This window comes from Thrips palmi, unplaced genomic scaffold (assembly GCF_012932325.1).
Source record: "Thrips palmi isolate BJ-2018 unplaced genomic scaffold, TpBJ-2018v1 HiC_scaffold_16, whole genome shotgun sequence".
NCBI classification, from domain to species: Eukaryota; Metazoa; Arthropoda; class Insecta; order Thysanoptera; family Thripidae; genus Thrips; species Thrips palmi.
In genome coordinates this window covers 3,377,865-3,403,930 of record NW_023144625.1, presented here as the reverse complement: position 1 = coordinate 3,403,930, position 26,066 = coordinate 3,377,865, and the positions used below count along the sequence as shown (strand labels likewise).

Genomic DNA, 26,066 nt, shown 5'->3' with positions numbered 1-26,066 from the left:
CCTCAACCAAAATGAACGAATGAAGCAAGAACTAATCATATGTGCCTATTTCATACTCACGAAGAATTTTGGAGCATTTCTTTCACGTCAGCTACGAATCGAGCTTTCGTTATTTCTGGCATGGGCAGCATTCTTGCCATGCCGTTGCGCACTACTTTGTCCACGTTTAGAAATTGATCCACAAGCAGCGGTACGCCTAGCATTGGAACGCCGTTGGAGGAGGACTCGTGCGTGCTGAGCCCGCCGCAGTGCGACACGAACAGGCGCAGCTTGGGGTGCCCTGCCAGGAAGCACACAAATATAGTTCAAATATACGAAGCTTGGAAACCTGGAAAGCAGTGAAAACCAATTTGCCATATCCGGGGAAACCACACTGTTAGAAGAGAAGTCGTTATTTTACAACAGTAATCCCCACAATTAGTGTTGTAATTTTAGAAACAATTATTCGTAAAATAACGACAAGACTCAGGAAATGAACAATTGCCATTTTTTCGACAAACCTTACTCATAAATTAAGAAATAAATAAGTAATTTTACGGTGAAATCTTGATGTTACTGACGAATGATCGTAGTTTTCCTGATAAAATCGTTGTCTTACGACTATTCTCGTTTTATCATGCGTAAACTTGTTTTCTTACAAATCAAAGCTTACTTTTACGAATATTTGCCTGTTAAATCTGTGTCGCGAACTGCTTGTTTTTTTTTACAAAGTAAATTGTCAATTGACAAATTGTCTATCAATTTACAAACTGCCTCTTAAATTTACAGGTGAAATCGTAAATTTACAAGTATAATTGTAAAAGCAAGTCTGAAAAAAATATTTTCTTACTATACAGGAAGAAAAAGTGCCTGAAACGGCCAAAATTTGAGGATTAAGTTTGTAAGTTAAAAAATATTTTTCTACATTTTTGTACATTTTTGTACATGGATGATCAGATCGTTTTTGAAATTAACAAGCAGGTCGTCGTACAGATTTAACAGCAAACTAATCGTAATTTCACAAAATAATCCCGAACAGTGCAAATGTAACTTTGAAACGGGGGAAACATCAGGGAGTTTCGCAAAATTTGTATTTGATCTAAATGATTGCCTGATACTAGAGGTAATCAATCATCCGCGGCTCCTTCAATCGAGAGCTTTCGTAGGTTCTAAGCCCACAGTCGCCACGATGGCGGAGGTAGACTGTATCTGATATGGTAACAAGAATCGCGAAATACCACGAAAATCTCGCGGAACCCGGCATAATTTTGACGCGAAATCCTGAGAAATCTCCACGAAATGTGGAATAAGTGGTGCCCCCTCGATTTAAGTACGTAAATAGACAATGACCGCGACTTTGCCGCGGAGAAAAGGCCCCGTGGCCCGCGGCTGAAAGGCCCCGCGCTTCGCGTGAGGCCCCGGGCGCGTTCGCGCCCCCGCGGCCGGGCCAGTCCGGGCCTGAAAAAGACGACAGTCAAATGTATCAGTAACAGTTTAACACGATACTTCTGAAGAAAAAAGAATGTAGCAGCGATGCATTTGGAGTGCCTGTTTTCAATCTGAAATTCCGCGTGAGGTAAGGTTCCGACCGATACACTCTGAGAAAAAATAACGGTAAATCCTGGATAATTTTTTTGCCAAACTTTGCCGGACTTCAAAAACCAGTATCCACCGTACAGCCTACAGTATTTACCGTACTTGTTTTACAAAATATTCGGTAGTTTTTTAACAGTAGTTACCGTTCTTCCGTACAGTCCATGCCAGATCTGGTCCCAACAAAGGCCACTTCCAAGAACTGTCCACAAAAGGATCTTGAAAAAAGGGGGTCAACCAACTGAAAAATTTTATTGCATCTTTCGATAGGTCTCGTCAAGACCTTTACAACGAGTGGTCGGAAGGGGGGCCCAGGACTCCGACTTTAGCAGTTGCGTACATCAGGAACTTGGAAAAAGAGAGTCAACCGTCTGAACAAAATTATAGCAGTTTTTGATAGGTATTAAAAGTACGGGATTCCATGTAAAAAAAAGTACGGTATTGCCTGTAAAAAACGACTGTATTTCCTGTTAAAAAGTACGGTGAAGTCTGGAGTAATCAGTACAGGATTTACCGTGATCTTTTCTCGCAGTGTATGGCGTATAGAGACACTTTTTCTAAGAAGTCCGATCGAAAAACATGACCAGCGCCGATTTCATCGCAAGTTGCGTCAACGGTACCCCCTATGGGTCTAAGAAAAGCCCTAAAATATTAGGGGCGAAAAACGCATGGTTTGGATTTTATTCACGATTTTCGTTTTCTCTGACACAATGTAGGTGAATTTGGTCAAAATGTAAAAATCGATATTGCTCGGTCCCTATCGGCTCCAGCTGTCTAAAAATTGTCTTTTTGTAATTGTAAAATCGGCCGAGGAACAAGTATCCGGCGTCGGTTTCCCGACTGGACTGCTCCAATGGCTGTTTTCCCATTTTTTCAGTCATTTCTTGTATCTGGGGTTTTAGTGATGGACATCGATTTTGAACGATCCCGGGGTGGAATTTGAAGATAAAGGATCAAACTTTAATATTCCGTCATAAAAAGTTTGTGTATAGGGCAACCCTAGCAGCAGCTACAAAAAACGTGAAAATGCATGTTGTGGGCAGAAAACTGCCCCTTTTTTGTTCTTTCCACGGGGTTACCCCAGCAGGTATACAGTCCCACCAGGTATAATCCCATCAGGTATAATCCCACGAGGTATAATTCCCGCCAGGTATAATTCCCAGCAGATATACACTATTTTATTTTATTTTAATTTACACAGATTCCCAACAAGTATAAATCCCACCAGATATACACCTATTTCATATGTAATTATATGTATTTCTTTGAACGGCGCGCGGTTCGTCAGTGCGTCGTCTGCTCCGCTGCTCATGTCACCAACGCCCTCTCTGCGGAGAAGTTAGGAACTACGGCCGTCCGGCGCTGCACAGCAGTGCGTCAGTGTCAGTCCGCCGTCCGCTCCGTGCTTCGCCGTTCCGTGTTGTCCAGTCCCACCGTGCTTCGCCGCTCCGTGTTTATCTCTCTCTATGGAGACTCGGCGAGTGCCCGGCAAACTTGGGAAAGGGTTTACTTACACCAACGGAGATGGATATTTCTTCAAAATTAACGGTCGAAGGAACGGTAATGTTTACATGAAGTGTACGGAGTGCAACATGCGCGGGAAACTGGAGGGAGAGCGTCTGATTGTCAACGCCACTGGACTGCACAGTCATCCACCAGACTATGTGACAGAGAAAGTGCTGCTTCTCAAGCAAGATTGCAAGGAAGAAGCGAAGAAAATGCTGGGTGGCAAGATTCAGAGCGTGTTTACTCAAGCCTGCGATAGGTAAGTGTTACGCTAGGATGTGATGCCTGTTGTCTGCCTGGCGTGACGTTTGTCTCGACTAGTGCACCTGTTCTATTTATTTACCTGTTGTGGTGACGTGCAGGGCTGATGAGGGTGCGCGCTCAGAAATCACCTTCGAGTCATGTAGATCGTCGATGTACCGGGCTCGCTCTGAACAGCACCCGCCCGTTCCGCAGGACTTCGAGGAGTTTGAGTCGTCCCTTGTTGACCAACGGTACTCAGACAAGTATGGCAAGTGTCCTGATGGCTCTCTTATGACCCGAGGCCTTGTGGGACCATCAGGTCACAGGTCACTCGTATTTACGAGTGATTTGATGCTCAATATTATGGTGGCTGCTCTCTGGCTATTTATTGATGGGACTTTTGCTAGTCGGCCTGACACGCCCCCATCTCGTCAGCTGCTCGTGATCTCAGCTTTGTATCAGGGAATGGTGAGGAACGAACTGAAAGTGGAATTTATTCGCAAACTTACGGTAACGTACGCTAACTTACGCATCCTGTTTTTTTTACAGTTGTTCCCAGTGTGCTATGCGCTCATGGAATCGAAGTCGGAGGTTGCATATCGTGCATTGTTCGCATTTGTGAAAGATTTGGCGCCATCTCTTGCACCGGAGAACATTGTTACTGACTATGAGGCTGCATTCGTACCAGTGATCAGAGACGTTTTCCCTTCTACTATCCACCAGGGGTGCTGGTTCCATTTCTGTCAGGCATTACATCGCCACTTGGGTTTCCTCGGGCTCATCACTTTTGTGAAGCGCAACTTTAATGCATTGACAGTGATCCGAATGTGCTATGTTCTTCCTCTTCTTCCTTCGAACAAAATGATCTTCGGTCTCAATGCTATTGAGTATGTAGCTCATATGAACGGCATTCTGGGAGAGCTGCAGCCGTTCCTGGATTATGTGCGTGAAACTTGGATGGTCAGAATCGGCACTGACCTTGTCAGTGTACACCGTTCCAAGCACAGAACGAACAACTTCTCTGAATCAAGTCACAAGGCACTTCAGGATCGGATTGGAACAATTCGCCCCGGAGTGTGGGACTTTGTCAGTAAGTAGTACCTGTCATTAGTATTGTCATTGTCGTGCGTCATCGTCCATTTTCTTATTCACATGCACTGTGATTGCAGAGGCCATCAACTTCGAGTTGATTCAGGCTCACTTGGATGTGATCCGTGTCCAGGGTGCCAAGCCAACTCGTAGAAACGATACCCAGGACGGACAGGATACCCAGGCTAACGAGGATGTTCAGGACGTGTTGCAGCCACTGCCACTCCTCATGCCACCAGGACACGTCGACTTCAGCACACGTCTCACACTAGAGACTGACCAGTTGTCGCAGGATCTTTTCAGCACTCAGGATTTTGTCACCGAACATCCTCTTTCGCCTCTTTCCCCTCCTGTCCAGGAACGTGGTGAGTTTCGAAAAGGGTCAAAGGTTGCAGCATGTTCATGTAATGTTCCGTTTGGTTGACGGCTATTTGTTTTCTCAGACCTCCAACGTGGCTCAGTCAGACGGGGTCCTGGTCGTCCTCGCCTGCGCCCTGCTGCGGTTGCACGAGCTCCTCCTTCGCCAACCGACGAACCAGATGCTTCACCTGTCCGTGGAAGGCGCCGTGGAAGGCCGCGCCTCGCCCGTGCAGCAGGAGCAGCACCTGTACGAGGCCGTGGACGAGGGCGTCCACGGGGCCGGCCGCCAACGCGAGGACGCGGACGTGGGCGTGGGCGTGGACTGCGCCTCTCTGATTCAGAGCCAGAGGAGCTCCCGGAGGACGCGGCTACAGTGCGCGAGGTTAGAGCGGTTCAACAGAGCGTCCAGGAAGCTGCGAACGCCGCCGCAGCCCGCGCTGCCGTTGTCTTAGACGAGGATCCATCAGGTAGTGTTGCAATCACAATCTATGCTCTTTACCGCGCATGCTGTCGTTATTTACGTCCTTTTTTATGTCGACAGACTGCTGCAGAATCTGCCTTACTGAAAACAGGACCCATGCAGCCATCCCATGCGGCCACCGTATTTTCTGCGGGCAGTGCGCAGGCACTGACGAGTCCAAGCTGTCTCAGTGCCCAATCTGCAGAGCAGAGATTATCATGATTGTTGAGATTTTTAACTGATGTACCATTTGTTTACATTTTACCTTTTAATGGTTTCTTTTAATTGTAATTAAACTTTATCAAGCAATTGGTTTTTTTTTAAGAATTTATACCTCGCGGGACTTATACCTACTGGGATGTATACCTGTTGGGAATTATACTTGCTGGCACACATTTTTTAAATTAATAAATACGTGTATATCTGGTGGGATTTATACTTGTTGGGAACCCGCGTTTATTAAATTTAATTAAAATAGCGTATATCTGCTGGGAATTATACCTGGTGGGATTATACCTGGTGGGACTGTATACCTGCTGGCATCACCTCCTTTCCACAGGACTGCGGTGGGAAAGCAGCGTGCTCCAGTGTGAGGTAGGCCTTCTGAGGCGCTGGCACTCATGTGGAAGCAGCGCACCTAAGCTAGGGACCTAGCTCGGTGGCTGTAGTGGCTGGCTTCGGACGACATCCCTTCAACCTTTGTGTGAGGTACTTTCCTCCAGCGGTTTTGCTGGAGAGATGTTGGCGGGTTAAATTCTGTACTAATACTGATTTGACAGAAATTAGCTTCAATGTGCAAGGGTAGCCCTGACCGGCTTACCGACGGGAATCCCGCTAATCTCCAAAGTATGTAGGTTCGATCATTGATTGATCTTTGTGCACGGAGAGGGTAATGATGGAGATAGAAATGAACAGTGAACAGGGAAATAAGTGTATTCTTACCAATTTCGGATTTTTTACAGCAACGTGGGGTGCCCCTCCCCCCCCCCCCCCCTCTCTCTCTCTCTCTCTCTGGTCTTCTCACACAACAACTAGTCTTCTTGGCGACGGGGATGAGAGTGGCCGAGTTGTAGGCTTTCGGACAGCGCGTCCCCGGAGCGGTAGACCAGCTCTTATTTTGCGAAAGTGAGAATTCCGCTGGGTTTCCCGACTCAAAATGACCGAAATGGTGAGAAAACTCTTAATTTGAAAGCCCAAGGTCGTCAGACTTACCAAAGCCGTGCCCCAAGACCCTATATAAAGGCAAAAAGCCAATTTTTTTTTTCGGATTTTCACCAAACTAAGTTTGACTCTAGGGTAAACAGGCCATAAAACGACCCTTTGGACGAAAATTTCGTCCGTTTTGCGATATCTCGACTCCTTCATGCCCAAACGGCCTCCCCAACCGTGAGCATAAAAAAGACGCCGCGCGGGCGGTTGGGGAGGCCGTTTGGGCATGAAGGAGTCGAGATATCGCAAAACGGACGAAATTTTCGCCCAAAGGATCGTTTTATGGCCTGTTTACCCTAGAGTCTAACTTAGTTTGGTGAAAATCCGAAAAAAAAAATTGGCTTTTTGCCTTTATATAGGGTCTTGGGGCACGGCTTTGGTAAGTCTGACGACCTTGGGCTTTCAAATTAAGAGTTTTCTCACCATTTCGGTCATTTTGAGTCGGGGAACCCAGCGGAATTCTCACTTTCGCAAAATAAGAGCTGGTCTACCGGAGCGGGCTGCTGGACTCCGGACCGGCCCGGCGCCAGCCCTTCGGCAGTCCTTCGGGTCACCCTCGGGTCGGCGAGGTGCCCGACGTACCCCCACTCCGCGCGCGCCGCGAGGCCGCCGTCGTACACACTGCAAGGCAGGCGGGGCCTCGTCGCCCCGGCCGCGCCGCGCGCTGCGCGCCACGCGCCCAAGTGAACGTCTTCCTCGGTGTTTAAAACAATCACATCTGCAGCCTCCTCATCATCAGCCTCGGACTCAGTGTGATCCCCTATGAATCCTTTCGTTCTGGAAACAAATGGTCCTACGTTACCAAACTGAGCGCAACAAAAGCAAGACTACCATGTGGACTCAAGGAACTCGCTTGCGCATGGTTATGTGCTCGTCCAAGAAGCACATATGCTCGAAGAAGGTGAAGGGCTTCTTCCTGCGCGTACTTTCTGCGCTGGCTCCACTTTTGCCCTCCCTCCTGATCTTCCGCTCAGCTCGGTAAGAGCGTTCCAAGGACTCCCATGTCTTGCAACACGTATCTGAGGGCCCTGGAATGAGGTTCAGTTGAGACAAGGGTAACACATAATATGCAGCAACATGTACAAGTACACAAGTATAATGTATATATTTACAGTGCAGAGCTGCTCCAATTTCCAGCCACGTTTTGGCCTTTAAGCCGGGATCTTTATACGACTCATCGCCTCGAGCGTAAAGACATCTGTTGTTTCGCATCTCTTCAATTAACGACTCCTTAAACCTGTCCATCACCCGATCCATACGGGCTTTGGACTCAGGCGACAACTTTTCTTTTTTACCGCCCATCTTCTTGGGGGCATCTTGACACTTGGAATACTCTACTTAATACAAAAAACAAACAACAACCACGCCGCACCGAAAACCTAACCTTCTCCCTTGGCTGCGCTGCGACGAGTGGACGAGAGTCGAGAGCGGAAATACGTCATCGCTGCTGACCCCCTCCACTTTGAGAGCTCAAACGCGCTCCACTTGGCAACAAAAGACGACGTGGCCTCTCATTGGTCAGATTCATATCTACCGCGCCTTGCTACGCCAACTTGTTTTAGCGTAAGGGCCTAAAATACATCCTGATCCTGATGGATTAGGGCTTAAAACCAACAGCCCGTCGTAGCCATTCTGCGTAGCGTAAGGGCTTGTCATAGCGTAAGAGCACCGTAAATGCCCCCATATAAACACACGCGATGGAATTTTCGTTTTAGCGTAAGAATCTTGTAAAAGCGTAAGGAAACTCGTAATAACGTAAGGAAAACTGAGCATAAACCCGCCGTTACCCCTAACTAAAAGAATCATTTTTGGCTGAGCGATAGCGAAGCCTGTTACTCCAATGGGGTTGAAAAGTTTTGTCTGTCTGTCTGTGTGTCTGTGTGTCCGCACTACTCCTCCTGAACGGCTCGGCCGATCTCGGTGAGATTTTGCACACTTCTTGGGTATGTCCTTGGCTCGGCACACGCGAAATTTCACCATCCTAGCTCAACTGGTTCAGTTTTTATAGGCGAAAAACACCTAAAAAACGGCGAAAAATAGAGATTTCTGCACTCTAAAAAAAATTGTGGTAGAAATCCTATAAAAGTATCGGACGCATTTAACCTATTCGGTATAGGAATTTTCCCACATAGGACATGGTAATTTTACCATCTGCCGATATGGCAAAAATCCTATACGTGTTGTTCGGTTTCTACTGTATTAGGGTGTGGGAAAACTACTATACCGTGTATGGTAAAAGTCCCATACGAGTTGTGGGATATTTTCGTTACGTGATGTGGTGATAATCCGATACCCTCATAGGAAGGCTTACTATGAGAAATAGTGAACACATTCCGAGAGAACATGGCGCCAGCGGCACTACCATTCGGAAGGCATATTAAAAATTAAAGTCACTTTCTCTCTCTTATAGAGAGCTTCTTCCACCTAAGAGGCAGCTCAGTCCATTCCCGGACTCTGTACCACAAGTCGGATCTTGCGTGCACCCAACCTAATGGCCGACCGCAGTCGCCAGCGAGTGGCAACATGGAAAAGCGTTTTTCTCGACTATAGTGTCATATTTTGTATAAAACTGAAAGCCAACGGCTAGGGCTGACACTTACTTAGGCAACAGATGATATATTTATCAAAAATTATTTACTTTCGTAACATAAATCGGAAATACTTATTGGTGAACGGGCACGGCGCTCCAAGCGCCACCTAGCGGCAGGTTTGTGCAACCTGACGTCAGGCGGCTGACAGTGGGCCATACCCTTACCCACAGCTCACCTTTTACAAGGTAACTTAACAATAGACGATGTCAAAATGCTTTGGAGCGCTACGTTTATTTTCAGCTTCATAATAATATAACTTTAAATTTCGCAAGGATTCAAAACCATGGCTCATCTACATAAGTAGTTCTGAGTTGCCGCGATTTTCAGAGACAAACCCATTTCAAGTTTCAATGAAGAAGTCAAAATTATCTAAAACCAGATGTGATAATGGGCCAGAACAAGATACAAAATAAGTTTAAACCGGTTTTAACGAATCTCGTCTAGTGCCAATTTCTATTAACGGTTTGACGTCACATGAGCCTTCTTTACTTTTCTCTGAGCAGCTTTGCCGCCTTAGTCATTGTGCCGTTAGCCTGTTATTAATATTAAACGTCTGTTTTGGTCCCCTCTCTCCTGAAAAAATATTTCAGAAATGTTTGTGATTCTTACTAATGGGTTGTAGGAAAAGCAGTATACAATGGCCTGAAGTAATAGGATTTCTACCAAAAAGTGTGGGAAAAAACCGAACACGAGTATAGGAAATCAGATTCCTATACTACGTTCGGTTTTTTACTACACCGCATTGGCAATTGAACGAAAAGCATAGGAATTTTCCGAATCACGTATAGGATTGTCGTTTCCCATACCGAAGTTGGTACTTTTACCTTACGACGGTGTAGTAGAAATGCCATTATTTTTTAGAGTGTGCAGATAGACCACTTCTGTCTTGGAGAAAGGGGGGTCTGGGGGGCCCAGCCACGACAAGTTAAAAAGTGACAAGGGTCAAGATCGTGTTATCTGTAGATAAAACAACTCTATTTAGAATGTAGGGGGGTCCCAGCATTCAACAAGTTAAAAAATAACCGTCAACGGACAAGCCATTGCCTGCCGCAGGCAGGCTAGCGCCGCAGGCCAAGGTGGGTACGCCAGGCGTGGATTGGAGGAGCAGGCAGCGAGACATCGCGAAGCCTGTTACGACAAGACGCGGTCTGGCGTAAACCTACCTTGTTTAAACGTTCATAGCGTTATCCTGCAACAGAAGCAACTTTGTCACAACACCAAATGGGGTACAATTTCATAAATACTTGAGCACGATTTGGAAATACTGTCTCTAATGTAAGGGAGTATGGGGCGATTTGTAACAGGGGCGATTCGTAACAAATGCGTTTATTAATTTAAGTGGAGGGAGCAGAGGAAAATCTGAGTATGGCCCCTCTTTCGCTTCAAGTACAGGGTCCTTGAACAATCGAAGCGGATGCGATTGGTGCTCAGGTATAGTTTTTGAGGGCGTCTGAAATATAGGGTACACCGAAATTTCGGCAAACAGGCAAATCTTTTTGGCTGAGCGATAGCGAAGCCCGTTCGTTACTCAGGTGGGGTTGAAAAGTTTTTCCTGTCTGCGCGTGTGCGTGCGTGCGTGCGTGTGTGTCCGCACTACTCCTCCTGAACGGCTCGGCCGATCTCGGTGAGATTTTGCACACTTTTTGGGTATGTCCTTGGCTCGGCACACGCGAAATGTCACCATCCTAGCTCAACTGGTTCAGTTTTTATAGCCAAAAAACACATAAAAAACGGCGAAAAATCGAGTTTTCCGTAGGCAGATCTCTTCTGTCTTAAAAAAAGGGGGGCCTGGGGCGCGGAGCCCCCCAGCCCCAACAAGTTAAAAAGTTCCAAGGGTCAAGATCGTGTTATTTGAAGATGAAGCAAGTCTATGTAGAATGAAGGGGGTCCAGCCCCCCAGAAAGAAACAAGTTAGAAGTAACCGACGACAGACAAGCCATTGCCTGCCGAAGGCAGGCTAGCGCCGCAGGCCAAGGTAGGTACGCCAGGCGCGGATTGTAGGAACAGGCAGCGAGACATCGCGAAGCCTGTTACGACAAGACGCGGTCTGGCGTAATCCTACCTTGTCTAGTGATACATTGAAGATAAAGTTGCTTCAGTACCATTAAAACATTTAACTGACTCGTAACGCTAAAGACAACAATCATTGAGAAAAAAGGTTAGAAAATTTATGATGATTGATATCATTAAAACTTCAGTTCCACAAATTAAATCTAGTGATAAATTAAAGATAAAAAGTTGCTCTGGGTAAACGCAACTATAAAAATAAAAAAATGTAATGAGCAAATCACAAGACTAATAACACAAGCTCTGCCAAACTGTCCAAGCTATCACTGACGCTCCGCACTCGCTGCACTTGCGTTGCCGACACATTTGACAATGCAGCAAACGCAGTCGAACCACTCCTCGGGATGCGATACGCGTGAGTAGTACCGCGCCTCAAACCCGAAGCTACTAACCTCCGCCGTCATGAAGTTTCCGTCTACGAGGGTCCGCAGGTGTTCGGCGACGTTGACGGGGAGCGAGGAAACGAGCATCAGGAGGCCATCCGCGATCCAAACAGTCGTTGTCACCTGGTCGCGTCTCAGCTGGTAGTCCAAAAACAGCTTTACGGCCTTCATCAGGGCGCTCACGAAGATGGGCCTGAATTCTCGTCGTTCAGCGTCCGTGGCAAAGGCAAAGTCCATCCTCGCAGTGTAGATGTTTTCCGTGGCTTCAACCTTGACCTGCGGCTGCGGCGCGGAGCGGAGACTGACTGTGCGTGGCGCGTGGCTGGCTGGACGCCTGAGCAGAGCGGTGAGCGGCGAAGGGGGGGAGGAGGAGGAGGCGGGTGCTCCCTGCCCCTCACCTCACGCCTGCGGGGCTGGGGAACTCCCACCGAATTTCCGATTCCGATGGGCCTTTCTCGGTGGGTGGTGGTAGCCTCCTCTCCATGGTACACTGCCAGCACCCGGTGAAATGGGACCACGCCAGCCCCGCGTCGTCCTCGTCGGGTTGTGACTATCCGGAAGAAAGCTTTCCTCCGAATAAGGTTTCGGGATGCTAAAAACACTATTCGGAAGAATACTGCTTTTTTAAAAGTATTTTTCCGGATAGAGATCCACAAGGGCTCAGTCACTATTCGGAAGAATTTTCCCAACAGGTATGATTTTGCTTAAATCTCTATTCGGAAGAAAGTACTTAACCTTCAGCAGAACCCCTGCACCCGCCCTGCAAAAGATTGTCTATTTGCAGTCAACATACAATGGCGCCGCCTCCACCAGAATTTAAACTCGCTTTAGGCAGGGGGGAAGAAAATCATGACCCAAAGAGAGCATATAGTCAAAATTAAATCAAACTGACATGAAATGATGTCATTTGGACATCAAAATGGACCAAATTTTGAGCAAAGATAGCTCATTTTGAGGTCACATTGACATAATTTGGACTTTTTTGTTCTCCCTGGGGAAAATCTTGAAAAAGTAAATTTAATACCCAAAAAAAATCTTGAACTGTTTAATTTAATTATTCATTGACAACAATATAACAACGATATTTTTAATATAAAGGCAAGTTATCACTCAGATAAGATGTTTCCTGAATCAAATATAAAGGTTGACAATTAGCTGCCAGGAGTATGTAAAGGTAGTCAGGAAAGTTGCACTACCATAACAAAACATTTTTAGCACACAAGAATCATTGATACACTTTCAACATTTGCATAATGGTAATTAATTAGTAGGCCTCTGAAATTCAGCAGGATATTTGGTATGTCTGGCTGCTATCTTTGTTCAGGCAAGTTATCACAGATATACAGATAAAAGGTTTCCTGCAGTAGTATGTGGTGTGTAGCAGGGACGTTGAACATAACAATTTTTCATCTTCTGAAAAGTAGTCTCACGCAACCCTCTCCCTTGACGCCTTATTCGCAGTTTGGCCACTTTCTTCCGAATAGGACAATGTTGGCAAATAATGCTTATTCGGAAAATTCTTCCGAATAAGGATTTCAAACAGCTAAACCTCTATCTGGAGGAAAATTCTTCCGAATAAGGATTTTAGACAGCAGCAGCTCTATCAGGAGAAAAACAATATAGAGACTCGCCATCGATTTAGAAACGATTCTACCAGACAGGCGTTCTTCCGAATAGTGCTGACCTCCTCGTCGTCGGCGTCGTTCTGGTCTTGGGCGACGAGCCCCATCCCCGGACAGAGCCTGTCAAACAGCTCTTGCAGACGCTGTTTGCGCTCCAAGGACTCATATCCCTCCCAGCCAGGGATGGCAACCGACACCCGCTTCAAGGTGACGACCAAAGTCCCGTCGATGTCGCCGAGCGGATGGACCCCGATGCTGGGTACGTTGAGGCATCTTCTGAACGCCGCGTCGAGCTGCCAGCAGCGCTCGCTTAGAAATTTGGCAAATCTCCTCATTGCCACGTCCCAGGAAGAGTGATGCAGTAAGTCGGCCTGGTCGCAATAACCAGGCATCCCCGCGTCGGTGCGTGCAGCGTCGTCGGCGGCGGCGGCTTGTTGGCGGCGTGGCGGCATGGCGTCGATGTTGTTGATGTCAGGTGCACAGAGCAAGTAACACTGTCAGGTCCGCGCCGCGCGCGGGTCGTAGGGTGGGTTCGGACAACCCCACCCCCTCCCGCCCCCTCCCACCCCCTCCAGAGCTACGAAACGGGTGGACCTGCGCGTCCGTTTTGAAAAGTGGAGTGAGGCAGGGGTGGATCCAGAGACGGGTTGAGGGGGGGGGGATGTCGCAAAAGTTGCCTACCTACAGGGGCAAAGTGCAACTTGTTGCCTGGCGGATGCCGAGTGGGAGGTTTCTCTCTCGCACTCATGGGGCGTCCCGTAAGGGTGCGAGAAAGACAGTCAGACGAGAGCACTGTGCGGAATCCGGCTAAAGCAGCCGGCCGGCAGTGCCAGCGGCAGCCGCGGCCGTTGAAGAGGCTGCTCCACTAGCCCACGTTGTTGCTGGGCGAGCGTGAGAGAGACAGAGCGACGAAAACGACTCTCAGAAACAGGCTGCGGGTGGACACGCACCTGCACCGTGAAACCGCGAGGCGCCACGAGGACGCGCCGTCGTTCTCCTGCAGCAGCACCGCGACCTCGCCGCCGTGCCCACGCACCGCGCACCGGAACACGCCGCTGCACCCGGCAGCAGGCAAAGCAAAGCAGCCCAAGGCACCGCGCAAGAAAACCGCCATCCTCGCCGTCTTGCCCCGCGCACCGCGCAAGCCGCGACCCTGGAGTGCTTGGCCCGCTGCAGGTACAGCAGCACTCGCAGCTGACCTAGTACTACAAGTCCCACACCGTCGCACTGCCGCAGCCCGGGCCTGCGCGGGCTAGCCGCCACCCTCGCGCGGCGGTGCTGCTGGCGGCCAAGACCCTGGAGTGCTTGGCCAGCTGCGGGTCCAGCTCGGCCGGGCGCCAGCCGCCCGTGCCGCCCGCGCCGGCCCCCGTGCAGTCCGGCGCCGTGGTGCAAATCAGGGACATCTCCACCAGCAGCCGGACAAGCGCCGGGCGTCCAGGGCGCGGCCCAGCTCGGCGTCGGCCGAGTGTCGGCGTGGTAAGCCTCGCGGTACGAGCCGGATGTAGGGCACCAGCCAGGGCGTGAGCAGCGACCCCACCCCACGGTCATGAGGACGATGACGCACGCCAGCAGCACCCCGGACGCCGAAGCGCGTGGCGCTGCCGTTGAAGAGGCTGCTCCACTAGCCCACGTTGTTGCTGGGCGCCATGGTGGTGGCCACGGACGTCGCGCTGCCCGCCCCCGCCACCGGGGCCGCGGGCACGGCGGGCACCACGGCGCCGGACTGCACGGGGGTCGGCGCGGGCGGCACGGGCGGCTGGCGCCCGGCCGAGCTGGACCCGCAGCGGGCCAAGCACTCCAGGGTCTTGGCCGCCAGCAGCACCGCCACGCGAGGGTTAGACCGCGCAGGCCCGGGCTGCGGCAGTGCGACGCTGTCTCTCTCGCACCTAAACGGGACGCCCCATGAGCGTGAGAGAGACAGAGCGACGAAAACACGCACCTGCACCGTGAAACCGCGGGGCGCCACGAGGACGCGCCGTCGTTCTCCTGCAGCAGCACCGCGACCTCGCCGCCGTGCCCACGCACCGCGCACCGAAACACGCCGCTGCACCCGGCAGCAGGCAAAGCAATCCAGGGTGTTGGACGGGGGAAGCACTCCAGGGTCTTGGCCGCTGTTGTCCAGGACGGGTTCGCGCTGCTCGCCGCGGCGCCCGCCCTCAACCCGGACAGACCGGGCAGTCGGACACTCGGGACGTGGGACTTGGAGGCGACGCGGCGACGCCGAAGTCGCATGCCACATCATTGGGACGAAGTCACGGGAAGGTGCTCGGCTCGTGTGGCTCGCAGGTTGCACATCTGGCGGAGAGTGCACCGAGTGCACCGCGCACCTTTACAAAGACTACACTCAAAAAAAGTTCAGCAGGACGGAAGTTTCGCCCAAGGCAGCAGTCGCTCTGTCTCTCTCCCCATGAGAGTGAGAGAGACAGAGTGACGAATGAACTGTTCGAAATCTGATTGGTCGCGAGTACTCGCTCGCGCTCGCCCTCGCTGGTCACCAGAGCAACGAAACGGGCGATCCGACGCGTCCAAACGACAGACAGACAGACGCGTTCGCCGATCGAGGTACAGCCACAGCCAGCAGGCGGATTCCGAGTGGGAGGTTTCTCTCTCGCACTCATGGGGCGTCCCGTAAGGGTGCGAGAGAGACAGTCAGACGAGAGCACTGTGCGGAATCCGGCTAAAGCAGCCGGCCGGCAGTGCCAGCGGCAGCCGCGGCCGTTGAAGAGGCTGCTCCACTAGCCCACGTTGTTGCTGGGCGCCATGGTGGTGGCCACGGACGTCGCGCTGCCCGCCCCCGCCACCGGGGCCGCGGGCACGGCGGGCACCACGGCGCCGGACTGCACGGGGGTCGGCGCGGGCGGCACGGGCTGCTCGCGCCCGGCCGAGCTGGACCCGCAGCGGGCCAAGCACTCCAGGGTCTTGGCCGCCAGCAGCACCGCCGACAGTCCGACGAGAGCACTGTGCGGAATCCGGCTGAAGCAGCCGACCGGTAGTGCCAGCGGCAGCCGCGGCAGGCGAGGGGAGAGATGAGGGGTGCGTCGGCTAAGTAGGCCCGACTTTGCCACTTCTTTTTATCAGAACTATCATAAAACTTAGAGTTATGAAAAAAACCGAGTACCGTCCAGGGGCGGCGTGGCCCAGGCGGCTAGGCGGCGATATCCACCCGCCCCCCCCCCCCCCCTCCTAGGAAGGTATCAATCCGGGCCCTTTTTGCCCTTTTGCCCCTGTATGTAGGCAAATTGCGGCCCAGGCCCCTAAGGCCCCACGCCGCCCCTGGTACCGTCGTAAAGCTAAGATTCTAAAGAATGCTCGCAGCGGCGTGCGGCGTGTCTGAGACCGTCGTCTCGACACCGCGTGTCCCAGACAGTGGCCGTGCCGTCGACGCCGCGCTGGACTCGTTGGACTTGGACGCCGCGCTGCTCTCCGCAGCCTGCAGAGTGCTGCAGAGCGTGCCGCCGTGCCGCCCTCACTCCTGGACCTCGTCCTGACCCTCGCGCTGCAGCCCAGCCTGCTTTGGCCGGCCTAGAGGCCTGCCCAGCGGCGCGTGCTCCAGTGTAGGGCCGAGGGACGGGCGGCTCGCCGTGACTCGCTCGCGCCGCCACGCCGTGCCGCGACTTGACTGCTGAGTATCTGAGTTCGGTATCAAAACAGCCCCGCACGGCACCGAGCCGCGTGCTCGACAACCACCGCAGGTCCAAAGCCCCGATGCCCGGGCAGGCCGCCAAGGCCTTGTGTGTGTGTGTGTGTGTGGGGGGGGGGGGGGGGGGGGGTCCGACGGGGTGGCTCGGGCCGTGCACGCTAAATGTCTTATGAACTTTATTGTCCATAGCTATGGCCGTTTTTGTACATACAGAACTTACGTACAAATTTGTACATAAATTAGGAACAATATTTCCATATTGTGCTTAAGTATGTAAAAAATTGTACCTAATTTATGTACAAATTTGTACATAAGTTCTGTATGTACAAAAACGGCCATAGTTATGGACATAAAGTCCATAAGCATTTAGTGTGTGCTTGGCCTCGCCGAGAGCCGTGGCCGAATCACCCTGCGCGCGCGGCCCGCTCGGCCAGGATGGGCGATGGGCAGGACACAGTGTCCTGGACACTGTATGGCCGAATGCGAGTCGATAAGGACGCCGATGACGTCGTGAGTGCCGTGCGTGCGTGCAGTGCGGGCAAGCAGCACGAACAGTGCAAAATGACGTCCGCCGCACGGCAGCACGCCCATGGGCCAGGGCCCCGCACCAAGCGAGGTGGCAGCAGCGTCGGGCGCTCCCCCGCCCCTCCCCGCGTGCCCCGTCTAGAGGATTCCTCGTTCGGTGGGGTCATACGTTCGGTTCGAGTCCAGTTTAGCGACTCCGAGACTAAATTTTTGCTCGCCTGTGCAGGTCCCTTCCAGCGGCGGCCCGCCGACCGCCCCTGCAGGCTGATTCCGAGAGTCGGTGTCGTCGCTCTGTCTCCCTCGCAACTATGCGGGACGCCCCATGAGTGCGAGAGAGACAGAGCGACGACACCGACTCTCGGAATCAGTCTGCAGGTGCCTGCCCGTCGTGCCGGGCGAATGGCAGGGAGCGCGGGGAGGGGCGCTGCTTCCACCTCACTTCCCGCACCAATCTAGACTATTACACTCTCATTCCAGGAACGCAACATCACGTTGAAACGAATGTGACAAAATGTCACGTTCTTTTGCGTTGTGTCACCTGGGAATCTGGGAATGCATTTGGAGTTCCAGGTCTTCCCGGCAGTGCCGGATCCGCCGGCCCGAGCCGGGCCGCGGTGCCACTTTCCGCCAGATGTCCCCCCCCCCTCTCCTCTTCCCCCGCCGCCCGCGCCCGGCTTTGTGAGACAGCACGTACCTGTCGACACTTGGATTGGCAATGCAGCACCCAGACTGTCCGCCCTCGTCCCCACTGCCGCCAGCGTGTCGGGATGTCGGGACCGTGGACCTTTGACATCCACCGGCACTCGCGCAGTCGCGTAGCAGTCCAAGCCAGCGGTTCTCAACCTTGGGGTCGCTACCCGAAATGTGGTCGCGAAAAATTTTTGTGGGATCGCGGCGAAGTGGCTGGGGTCGCCTGGGGTCGCGGCGGGTTCCCGGCTGGCTGCCAGGCCGAGCACTGTCAGGAACATAGATTCGCGGAAACGGGAAAATTCACTGCGTGTTTGTTCAAATAAAGATCCATGCTAGCACTAACACGCTTGAATCTGGAAATCTATGAGGCAACAAACACCATGACTGTCACGGCCTTCTGCTTGGCAGCGACATTGCTGCCAACACGCCTTCAACGTTGGCGGTTGGCAGTGCAAGTTGGCCACCTTGGCGCTGCAAGGTTGCCATGGGACCAAACAAGCCAGGCCAGCCCAACAGCGCCCAGCTGCATCATGTCAAACTCCCCCCCATTGAATTTGCTGCCATTCCTGGGCCTGGACCTTGAATTATGGCTTCAGGTGGGTGTAAAGGTGGAGGAGTGAGCCTGAAAAACTGTTTTCGACTGTCTAAAGTAGGGGTACGCGCCGTTTAGTTTGGACGCGTAGTGGCTGAGCGATGCGTTAGTGTGCGATTGTGATAGCCAGTAACAACAGAAGTTAAAATTCAATCAGTGTCTGCTTATTTAGCATGACCAAGATGGGCTAAAAGCGGACGCGCAAACCTGCCAAGGCGCCAGAGTCCGCATAGGCAACCCACCTTACGCGCCCGTTGTGTGGGCTGCCTACCCTTCAGTTCACAGGGGCCATCCCTCTCGCCCCTCTCTTTGAACCTCGAACGCCCCCTACCCTATCTTTTGCAGTGTGACGTCGCCCTCACTACAAAATCAGAACCGACCGACTCAACAGAAATCACTGAATTCACTGGACTCTGCACCAGAAAACCTTTGGATTTGAATTTAGAATGACTCCAGTAGTTGCTCTGCATCGGCGGCTTCCGTAAATACTGCCAACTTATTTAAAACACTCATTTTTTCCAAACCTAATAATATGAACGTGATATCAACATAGCTTGCGATTTTTGTTTCAAAGTGTATGCTCTCATCTAAATAAAATATCAAAGGCAGCCTTGTCTGATCACTGATAACCCACCAACAACGATATTATATTGCGGTATGTTGGCGACTGTGAACCCGCCAAACCGACAAACCGTTGCGGAGAGAGAGACGCTGCTTCACTTTGAGACCCTGGCCAAAAACAGCTACAGGTATGTGTATTAACTCGATAAAATAGTTTCATGTATTAATCGATTGATTGTTTTCCAAGAAAAGTGGTGTCAGGGACTGATCTGTGTGATGTCGTTATTCAGGAAGTGTGAATTTTGTTGTTTCTGTGTCGTAGCATGGAGAACAACGCTTTGTTGTTGGCCGTACCAGCCGCCCAAGCCACGCAGGCATTCCTGGCGGCCCTCCGGCCAGGTCAAATGATCCAGCAAGGACGCCAAGGGGGCCATCAACGAGGTGGACAGCGAGGAGGACAGCGAGGCCGGCACCACGGCCGCGGGCAACAAGACCGGGTGCGCAATGGCCGAGTGCAGCGACGCCAACACCCAGCACCACGAGGCGGAAGGGGTGGCGGACAGCAGCGGACGCCAGCTGGAAGGTCAACTGGGACTGGGCCGTCTCAGTCCCGTGCAGAATCGGAACCTAGCCCAGTAAGTTATGCTTTGTTGGCTGAGCGATAGCGAAGCCTGTTACTCCAGTGGGGTTGAAAAGTTTTTCATGTCTGTCTGTCTGTGTGTGTGTGTGTGTGTGTGTCTGTGTGTCCGCACTACTCCTCCTAAACGGCTCGGCCGATTCTACTGAGATTTTGCAGGGTCATTGGGCATATCCTTGGCTCGCCACACACCAAAATTCAGCTTTCTATCTCAATCCATTCGGTCATATTAGCCAAAAAACACTTTAAAAACGGCAGGAAAAAGACAACTTTTTTGGAACTTTCAACTTTTTGTCAAGTTCAATGTCGTTTTAAATGTTTTAGAGGCTGCTGATGACGAAAATAGAATCCATTCAGACCTCCGACCGAAAGTTTAGCCCCATTAGTGTAGATTTTGATGACCAAATGATCTTTTTGGGGGATCACGCCCATTTCCACGGTCTGCCAAGGAAGGCAGCCTGCCGAAGGCAGGTTAGCGCCGCAGGCTAAGGTAGGTGTATACGCCAGGCGTGGATTGTCGAAACTGGCGCAGCATCGCGAAGCCTGTTACGACAAGACACAGTCTGGCGTACACCTACCTTGTATTGTTCTTAAAAACTAACTTAACCTAATTTGAATCTAAAACCAACAAACTTACAATCTATTGGAATCGAAACTTTCCCGAAATTACGCCTATTCCCTATTTAACCGCTAGTTCAATTTACTCCCTTTAAGGGGGGACCCTGGTGAAACTGTCAAGTAGGCTTTAAAATAATCCCAGAAAGTTGAAACTTTGCTTAATTATTAGGTTCATTATGGTGAGTTCCCAAAACAAAATTGTATCCAAAACGTTGAACGGTCTCTGAGAAAAGTGTCTTTTTAGTGTTTTTTAGAGCGTTGGGGAAAAATCTTCCTGCGTCTTTCATTGGAACGGAAAGTCTTGAAAATTTTTTTGGGTTATCCTAAAGATGTAGAGAAGAGATTTTAGTGACGGAATTTTCAATTTCAACTTCTGTCCTGGGATATGAATTTTCAAATTTTAACATTTAAAAAAAGTGAATTTTTTGCCTTTTTTTCAAACTTTTAGGTGTTTGTAAAAAAAGTAGGGCTGATATCAAGATTCCATCACTAAAATGTCGACAAGTCATCAACGAATAGAGTCCATGCAAGACGACTCATGTACGTGTCAACCAGGAACGCAGGAAGTCTTTCTACGACAAAATTTTTTGTCGACCGAGCAAAGGTGTGAAGTTGAGCGTATAAGCCAACAACAACAATCTCAATGTTAATTCTTTCCAAATGATGAAGGAACTACCTACATAGTTTAAAGGTGTTCAGCCCGTTGAATCTGAAACCTTCTATGCACATTTTTATCTATGAACTTTAAAAATACAATTTTTGGCAGTTTTGGCCATTTTTTCACCAGGGTCCCCCTTTAAATCAGTCCCCTGAATTTAAATCTACGAAATTTATTTACAACCAAAATTCTACTCAAAAGACCCCTTCCCTTTTTTTTCAAAGCACTCACGCACACCCACACACACACACACGCACTTTCTGTCTCACACACGCACTTTCTGTCTCACACACCCGTACTTCACATTATTTACACGCCATCCTCATGGCCGCCCGGTGTGTGTGCCCACCTGGCTCTTCATCCGCCGGATCGAAGTGACGAATTCGGATTCCAAACTGCCCTCCTCCACGAAATCCGGCTCGCGCGCCCCCGCCGCGCCCTGATGATGAACCACCACGCTCTCTAATTCCGATCCGGACCCGGTCTCGTCACACCTGCTGCTCGGCGCCGGCGCGGGGAGCGCTGCCATGGTCATCCCCATCCTTGTCCTGGGCGCACGGCGCCGCGGCCTCTTCGGTTTGGCCGGGCGCTCCTCCTGGCTCGGCGCTTGTCCCTGTCCTTGCCACTGTCGTGTATGCTGTTTATGGAGCATGGTCCCCGCTAGCCCGGTACACATACCGGCCAGCATGGAGAATCCACACCCAAAAACTCCATACCACAGGCGTCCATAGAAAGTTATGTCCAGGATGAGCTTGATGGAGTAGCCCAGGCAGGCTGCGCCGATCAAGATTGAACACACATCGCCAAACTTGTGCAAAAGTCGGCCAACCTTCCCGAGCAATGACTCCGACAGTCTCTCCAGTCCGTCCGCTGTGAAAATGTTTCCCGTCTGGTATCCTTTCATGTCAGCGTCCTGTCTCATCACACGACTCGTCAACACATTCATTACCGCAGCCCTCTGATTGGGGAACTGCATGCTGGACCGACGCGCCCTGCCCTGCCGCGGCTGCCAGCGCAGACACGGTCCCAGGCCGCGCGTAAGCAGGCACGAGGGTGGTCCCCGTTACGCCCGTCTCATCGCGCGCCCCGGACTCCAGGCCTACACTGGTCCTGTTCAACTCTGCCACGTGCGGCTGGCGTAGGGACGCCAGCTCAGTTTGCATAGCCGTGAGTTGCACGGACATGCGTTTGAACTCACTCTGCATCTTGAGAAGCAAGCCTATGCTGCGTGCTCTCTAGCTCCTCCCTCATTTTCCCTTCCCGTTCCACGTAGCACTGGTGTTGTCGTTTTGACCAGAATCTTGTGGACTCCGCATCCGTAAAATCTATTCGCACCCTCCTCCCCGTGCGAAAAGCTAACAATTTCTTTGCCATACGAGTGTCCGGCACCTCGAGGTTGCCGACCCAATTCCTCCACGACGTGAACCCTGTCAGTTCAGCGGAATCCTCGTGTCCAAACCAGATGTCACGGTATTCCTGCTCACACTGCTCTTCCGACGCCAAAAGAAGGGCTCTTTCCAATTGCTCCTCCATCTCGTGCGGGTCTTTAATGACCAACTCCGTCTCAGCCATATCATTTTCTGACGCCATCGCCATGATCCAGATATTCTTTTTTCACGGTAAATGCGGCGTAAATTCGCACAGAACACAAAATAAAGGACACTCACAAAAAAAAAAACCTTAAAAAGGGCAGAACACGTGGTCACACCCACACGTGCACAAAGATAACGCTTAAAATTACTAAATCACAGCTTTTTTTAAAAAAAGATAAATTGGCTGTCCAAACCGACTGCGCCAATGTTAGCGGGTTAAATTCTGTACTAATACTGATGAAAGAAATTAGCTTCAATGTGCAAGGGTAGCCCTGACTGGCTTACCGACGGGAATCCCGCTAATCTCCAAAGTATGTAGGTTCGATTATTGATTGATCTTTGTGCACGGAGAGGGTAATGATGGAGACAGAAATGAACAGTGAATAGGGAAATAAGTGTATTCTTACCAATTTCAGATTTTTTACAGCAACGTGGGGTGGCCCTCTCTCTCTCTCTCTCTCTCTCTCTCTCTCTCTCTCTCTCTCTCTCTCTCTTGGGTCTTCTCACACAAGAACTAGTCTTCTTGACGACGGGGATGAGAGTGGCCGAGTTGTAGGCTTTCGGACAGCGCGTCGCCGGAGCGGGCTGCTGGACTCCGGACCGGCCCGGCGCCAGCCCTTCGGCAGTCCTTCGGGTCACCCTCGGGTCGGCGAGGTGACCGACGTACCCCCACTCCGCGCGCGCCGCGAGGCCGCCGTCGTGCACACTGCAAGGCAGGCGGGGCCTCGTCGCCCCGGCCGCGCCGCGCGCCACGCGCCCACACTGGTCGAACGCGCCGCTTGATTTTAAACGAAATTTAAAGAAAAATTTGTGCATTTTGTAGTTGGCGCCGCCGAAGTGCCAACAGAGAGATGAGCCAGAATTGCTGTTCAGAGGCGAGAGCTTGTGGAACGCTATCTGCTTGAATCTCATGAATGTGAAAGTAGACAGAAGTTTGTCTTTCACATCATGGCAAGTATGAAGATTAATGGAAGCAAGCCTCGGGATTAAAATTTCTTCAAGCACAAGGCAGAGAGGGATACGGGTCTCCAGGAGTCGTGGCATCCATTTCTGAATGTTGTACTCCACAACTCTCAGGAGTCGGAATACCGCATCCACTCACTCTGACCTGTGCTCCTTCTTTGAAATCCATCAATATAACCACTACCGAATGAGGGTGCGGCTGGCTCCCATTGTGACTCAGCTGAGCGATACATTGTTCGCATTGCAACATCTTCCGTCTTTTCATGGAGTGAACAATGTAGCCACACACTCTGTACAAAATGTTGTCCTGATGAATTCACGGTAAAAACGGTTCCTGGTTTTCCCAGGAACCTCCTGGAAATCGCCTATGTACCTTTACCATTGGCTTCCTAGGAAAACCAGGTTCCGCTTTTAGCGTGTTGGCCTTGATCCAGGTGTAACCTTATCAGTCCACGTAAAGTCTGCAGCAACAAACGGCTCATGGTCACATTTTTTGCTGTATCTAAAATGTTATCAAGGAGACACGGAACTTCATCATAATCATAGGATGAGTTGCGAGTACGTTGTGTGTACTGTGAAAGAACCATATGTTTGTATCGGTGCTTGAACTCCAGAGGGGTTGGATTTGATTTCCTTAATCTGATCACAGAAAATACATTCTCCATCACATCAGAAGAGAAATTTACCATACGAACAAATTTCTACTTCCTCTCCTTTAATAAATGCTCTTGAAGTTCAAGTTCTCACGAGAAGCAAAAATGATGTGGGACTGTACAGATTTCCACCCACCTGGGACAGAGCTGCCGGAAAAGATTCTTATAACTAACTTCAGGTGTTCAACAGCCTCTTAATGTCCTTGAAACCAAAGGCAAACCAAAGTATGTGAAGTCATCAGTTGAAACCACCTTACCATCAGCTAAAATAAACCAGGCAGTTGTTTCAAATTCTTTGGGAACTAAACTTCTCATAACTCGGTACGAAGAGCACATCCTGTAGCATGTCCAAGTACCATAAAAAGACTTCACATTCATTTTGGAAAAGTGGGAGGTATCCAGATCCTTGATAGTGAGAGCAGGGATCAACTGCAAATCTTCATCTCTTTGAAACTTTTCCAGCCACTGGATATGCTCCAGAGAGACTTCCCTTGATGACAACCCATTCTCCTTCACTCTATCTTCGGGAAGAGTTAAGAAGCCATTGCAGCACAGCATTTCCTTCAACTACTTGTAAACATGAACAGGATCAGGCATGCACTACAATTTCTTCTCAGGGTTGACGGGATTCGGAATGCACCATTTCAATTTGTGCATTTTAGTGCAAAAACCAAGTGAATTTAATAATCCACGGTTTCCCATATCACAGACAAGGCTAAGAACATTGCATTTACGCTTTTCTGCTTGCTTCACCACTTCTAACACAGTTGCTTTTTTACCTTCATCATTAATTTCAGTGCCATTGCTTCAAAACTCTCTTCATGAATGCCAGGTAGTAAATAAAACAAAGTGAGCAATGTATTGGCATTGGGTTGGTACTTCGGAGGGAATGACCAGGAGCGATGAAAACGATGCTTTTCCATCGGTAGAATCTTAAAATTAACCAAATTCTCTACGGGAGGAGTTGAACGCGACGATTTTGCGAGGACACCATGGCTGAACATTGCCACGAGTGTGAACTGAATGGGGAGACCATGGTGAGATGGAGCGAGCGCCTGCGAGCACGGAGGGTAGGCAGCCAGCCACGCAGCGGCGTATGGCGGGCGTGCCTACCCTCCAGTTCGCAGGCGTTACGGAGGCAGGTCCGTGTTTCGCTGCCTGTGTGTTGGCGCTGGGCTAAGGTGCGCTGCTTCCACATGAGTGCCAGCGCCTCAGAAGTGGCCTACCTCACACTGGAGCTCGCTGCTTTTCCACCGCAGTCCTGTGGAAAGAACAAATAGGGGCAGTTTTCTGCCCACAACATGCATTTTCACGTTTTTGTAGCTGCTGCTAGGGTTGTCCTATACACAAACTTTTTATGACGGAATATTTTAGTTTGATCCTTTATCTTCGAATTCCACCCCCGAGATCGGTTGACTTCCATTTCACGATCCCCGTAAGTACCCTATTGCATGTTGTAAGCCGCTCAAGACAGAAAAGCGCGACGAATGACCTGTGTTTTAAACGAGGGGGCAACCTGCAACCCGACTGCTATTTCGCTCTATTACGCCTCTTAAGAGTCGAAACATCGTAATTTACCTAAAAACAGCCCAAAACACTCCAAAAATATGTACATGTAGCATCATTTCGACCATTACGCGGACTATTATGCGTGCCATTACAGAGTACCCCGACGACTATTACGCGAGTGCATACCCCCTCAGTTTCAAATATCTTGCACGAATAATTCATCCAGAAATTATTTCTGGACGTCAAGCTCCATAACTTTTAAAGGTAAGCTGTGCCTAGAAGAATGGGACAATAGCGCGTGAAGCCCAACGGTTCCCAACCTTTTC

At 50.6% G+C, this 26,066-nt stretch overlaps 2 protein-coding genes across 4 annotated transcripts in view; one reads left to right on the top strand and one right to left on the bottom strand.

Moving 5' to 3' along the window:
* The window catches only part of LOC117642041 (UDP-glucuronosyltransferase-like), an 84,636-nt gene that overhangs the window by 31,887 nt on the left and 26,683 nt on the right, over positions 1–26,066 (bottom strand). For 2 of the 3 annotated variants that reach the window (XM_034379823.1, XM_034379824.1), the window contains exon 5: positions 61–280. The exons of the other annotated variant lie outside the window; for it this stretch is intronic. In XM_034379823.1, the coding sequence (XP_034235714.1) occupies positions 61–280 (220 nt within the window). The remainder of the gene's footprint in view (positions 1–60; positions 281–26,066) is intronic. 3 annotated transcript variants of the gene reach the window in all.
* On the top strand, positions 2,939–4,990 carry LOC117642042. The gene is made up of 3 exons (XM_034379825.1): positions 2,939–3,337; positions 3,441–4,775; positions 4,854–4,990. The coding sequence occupies exons 1-2, from the start codon at positions 3,039–3,041 to the stop codon at positions 4,417–4,419; spliced, it is 1,278 nt and encodes a 425-aa protein (XP_034235716.1). The 5' UTR covers positions 2,939–3,038; the 3' UTR covers positions 4,420–4,775; positions 4,854–4,990.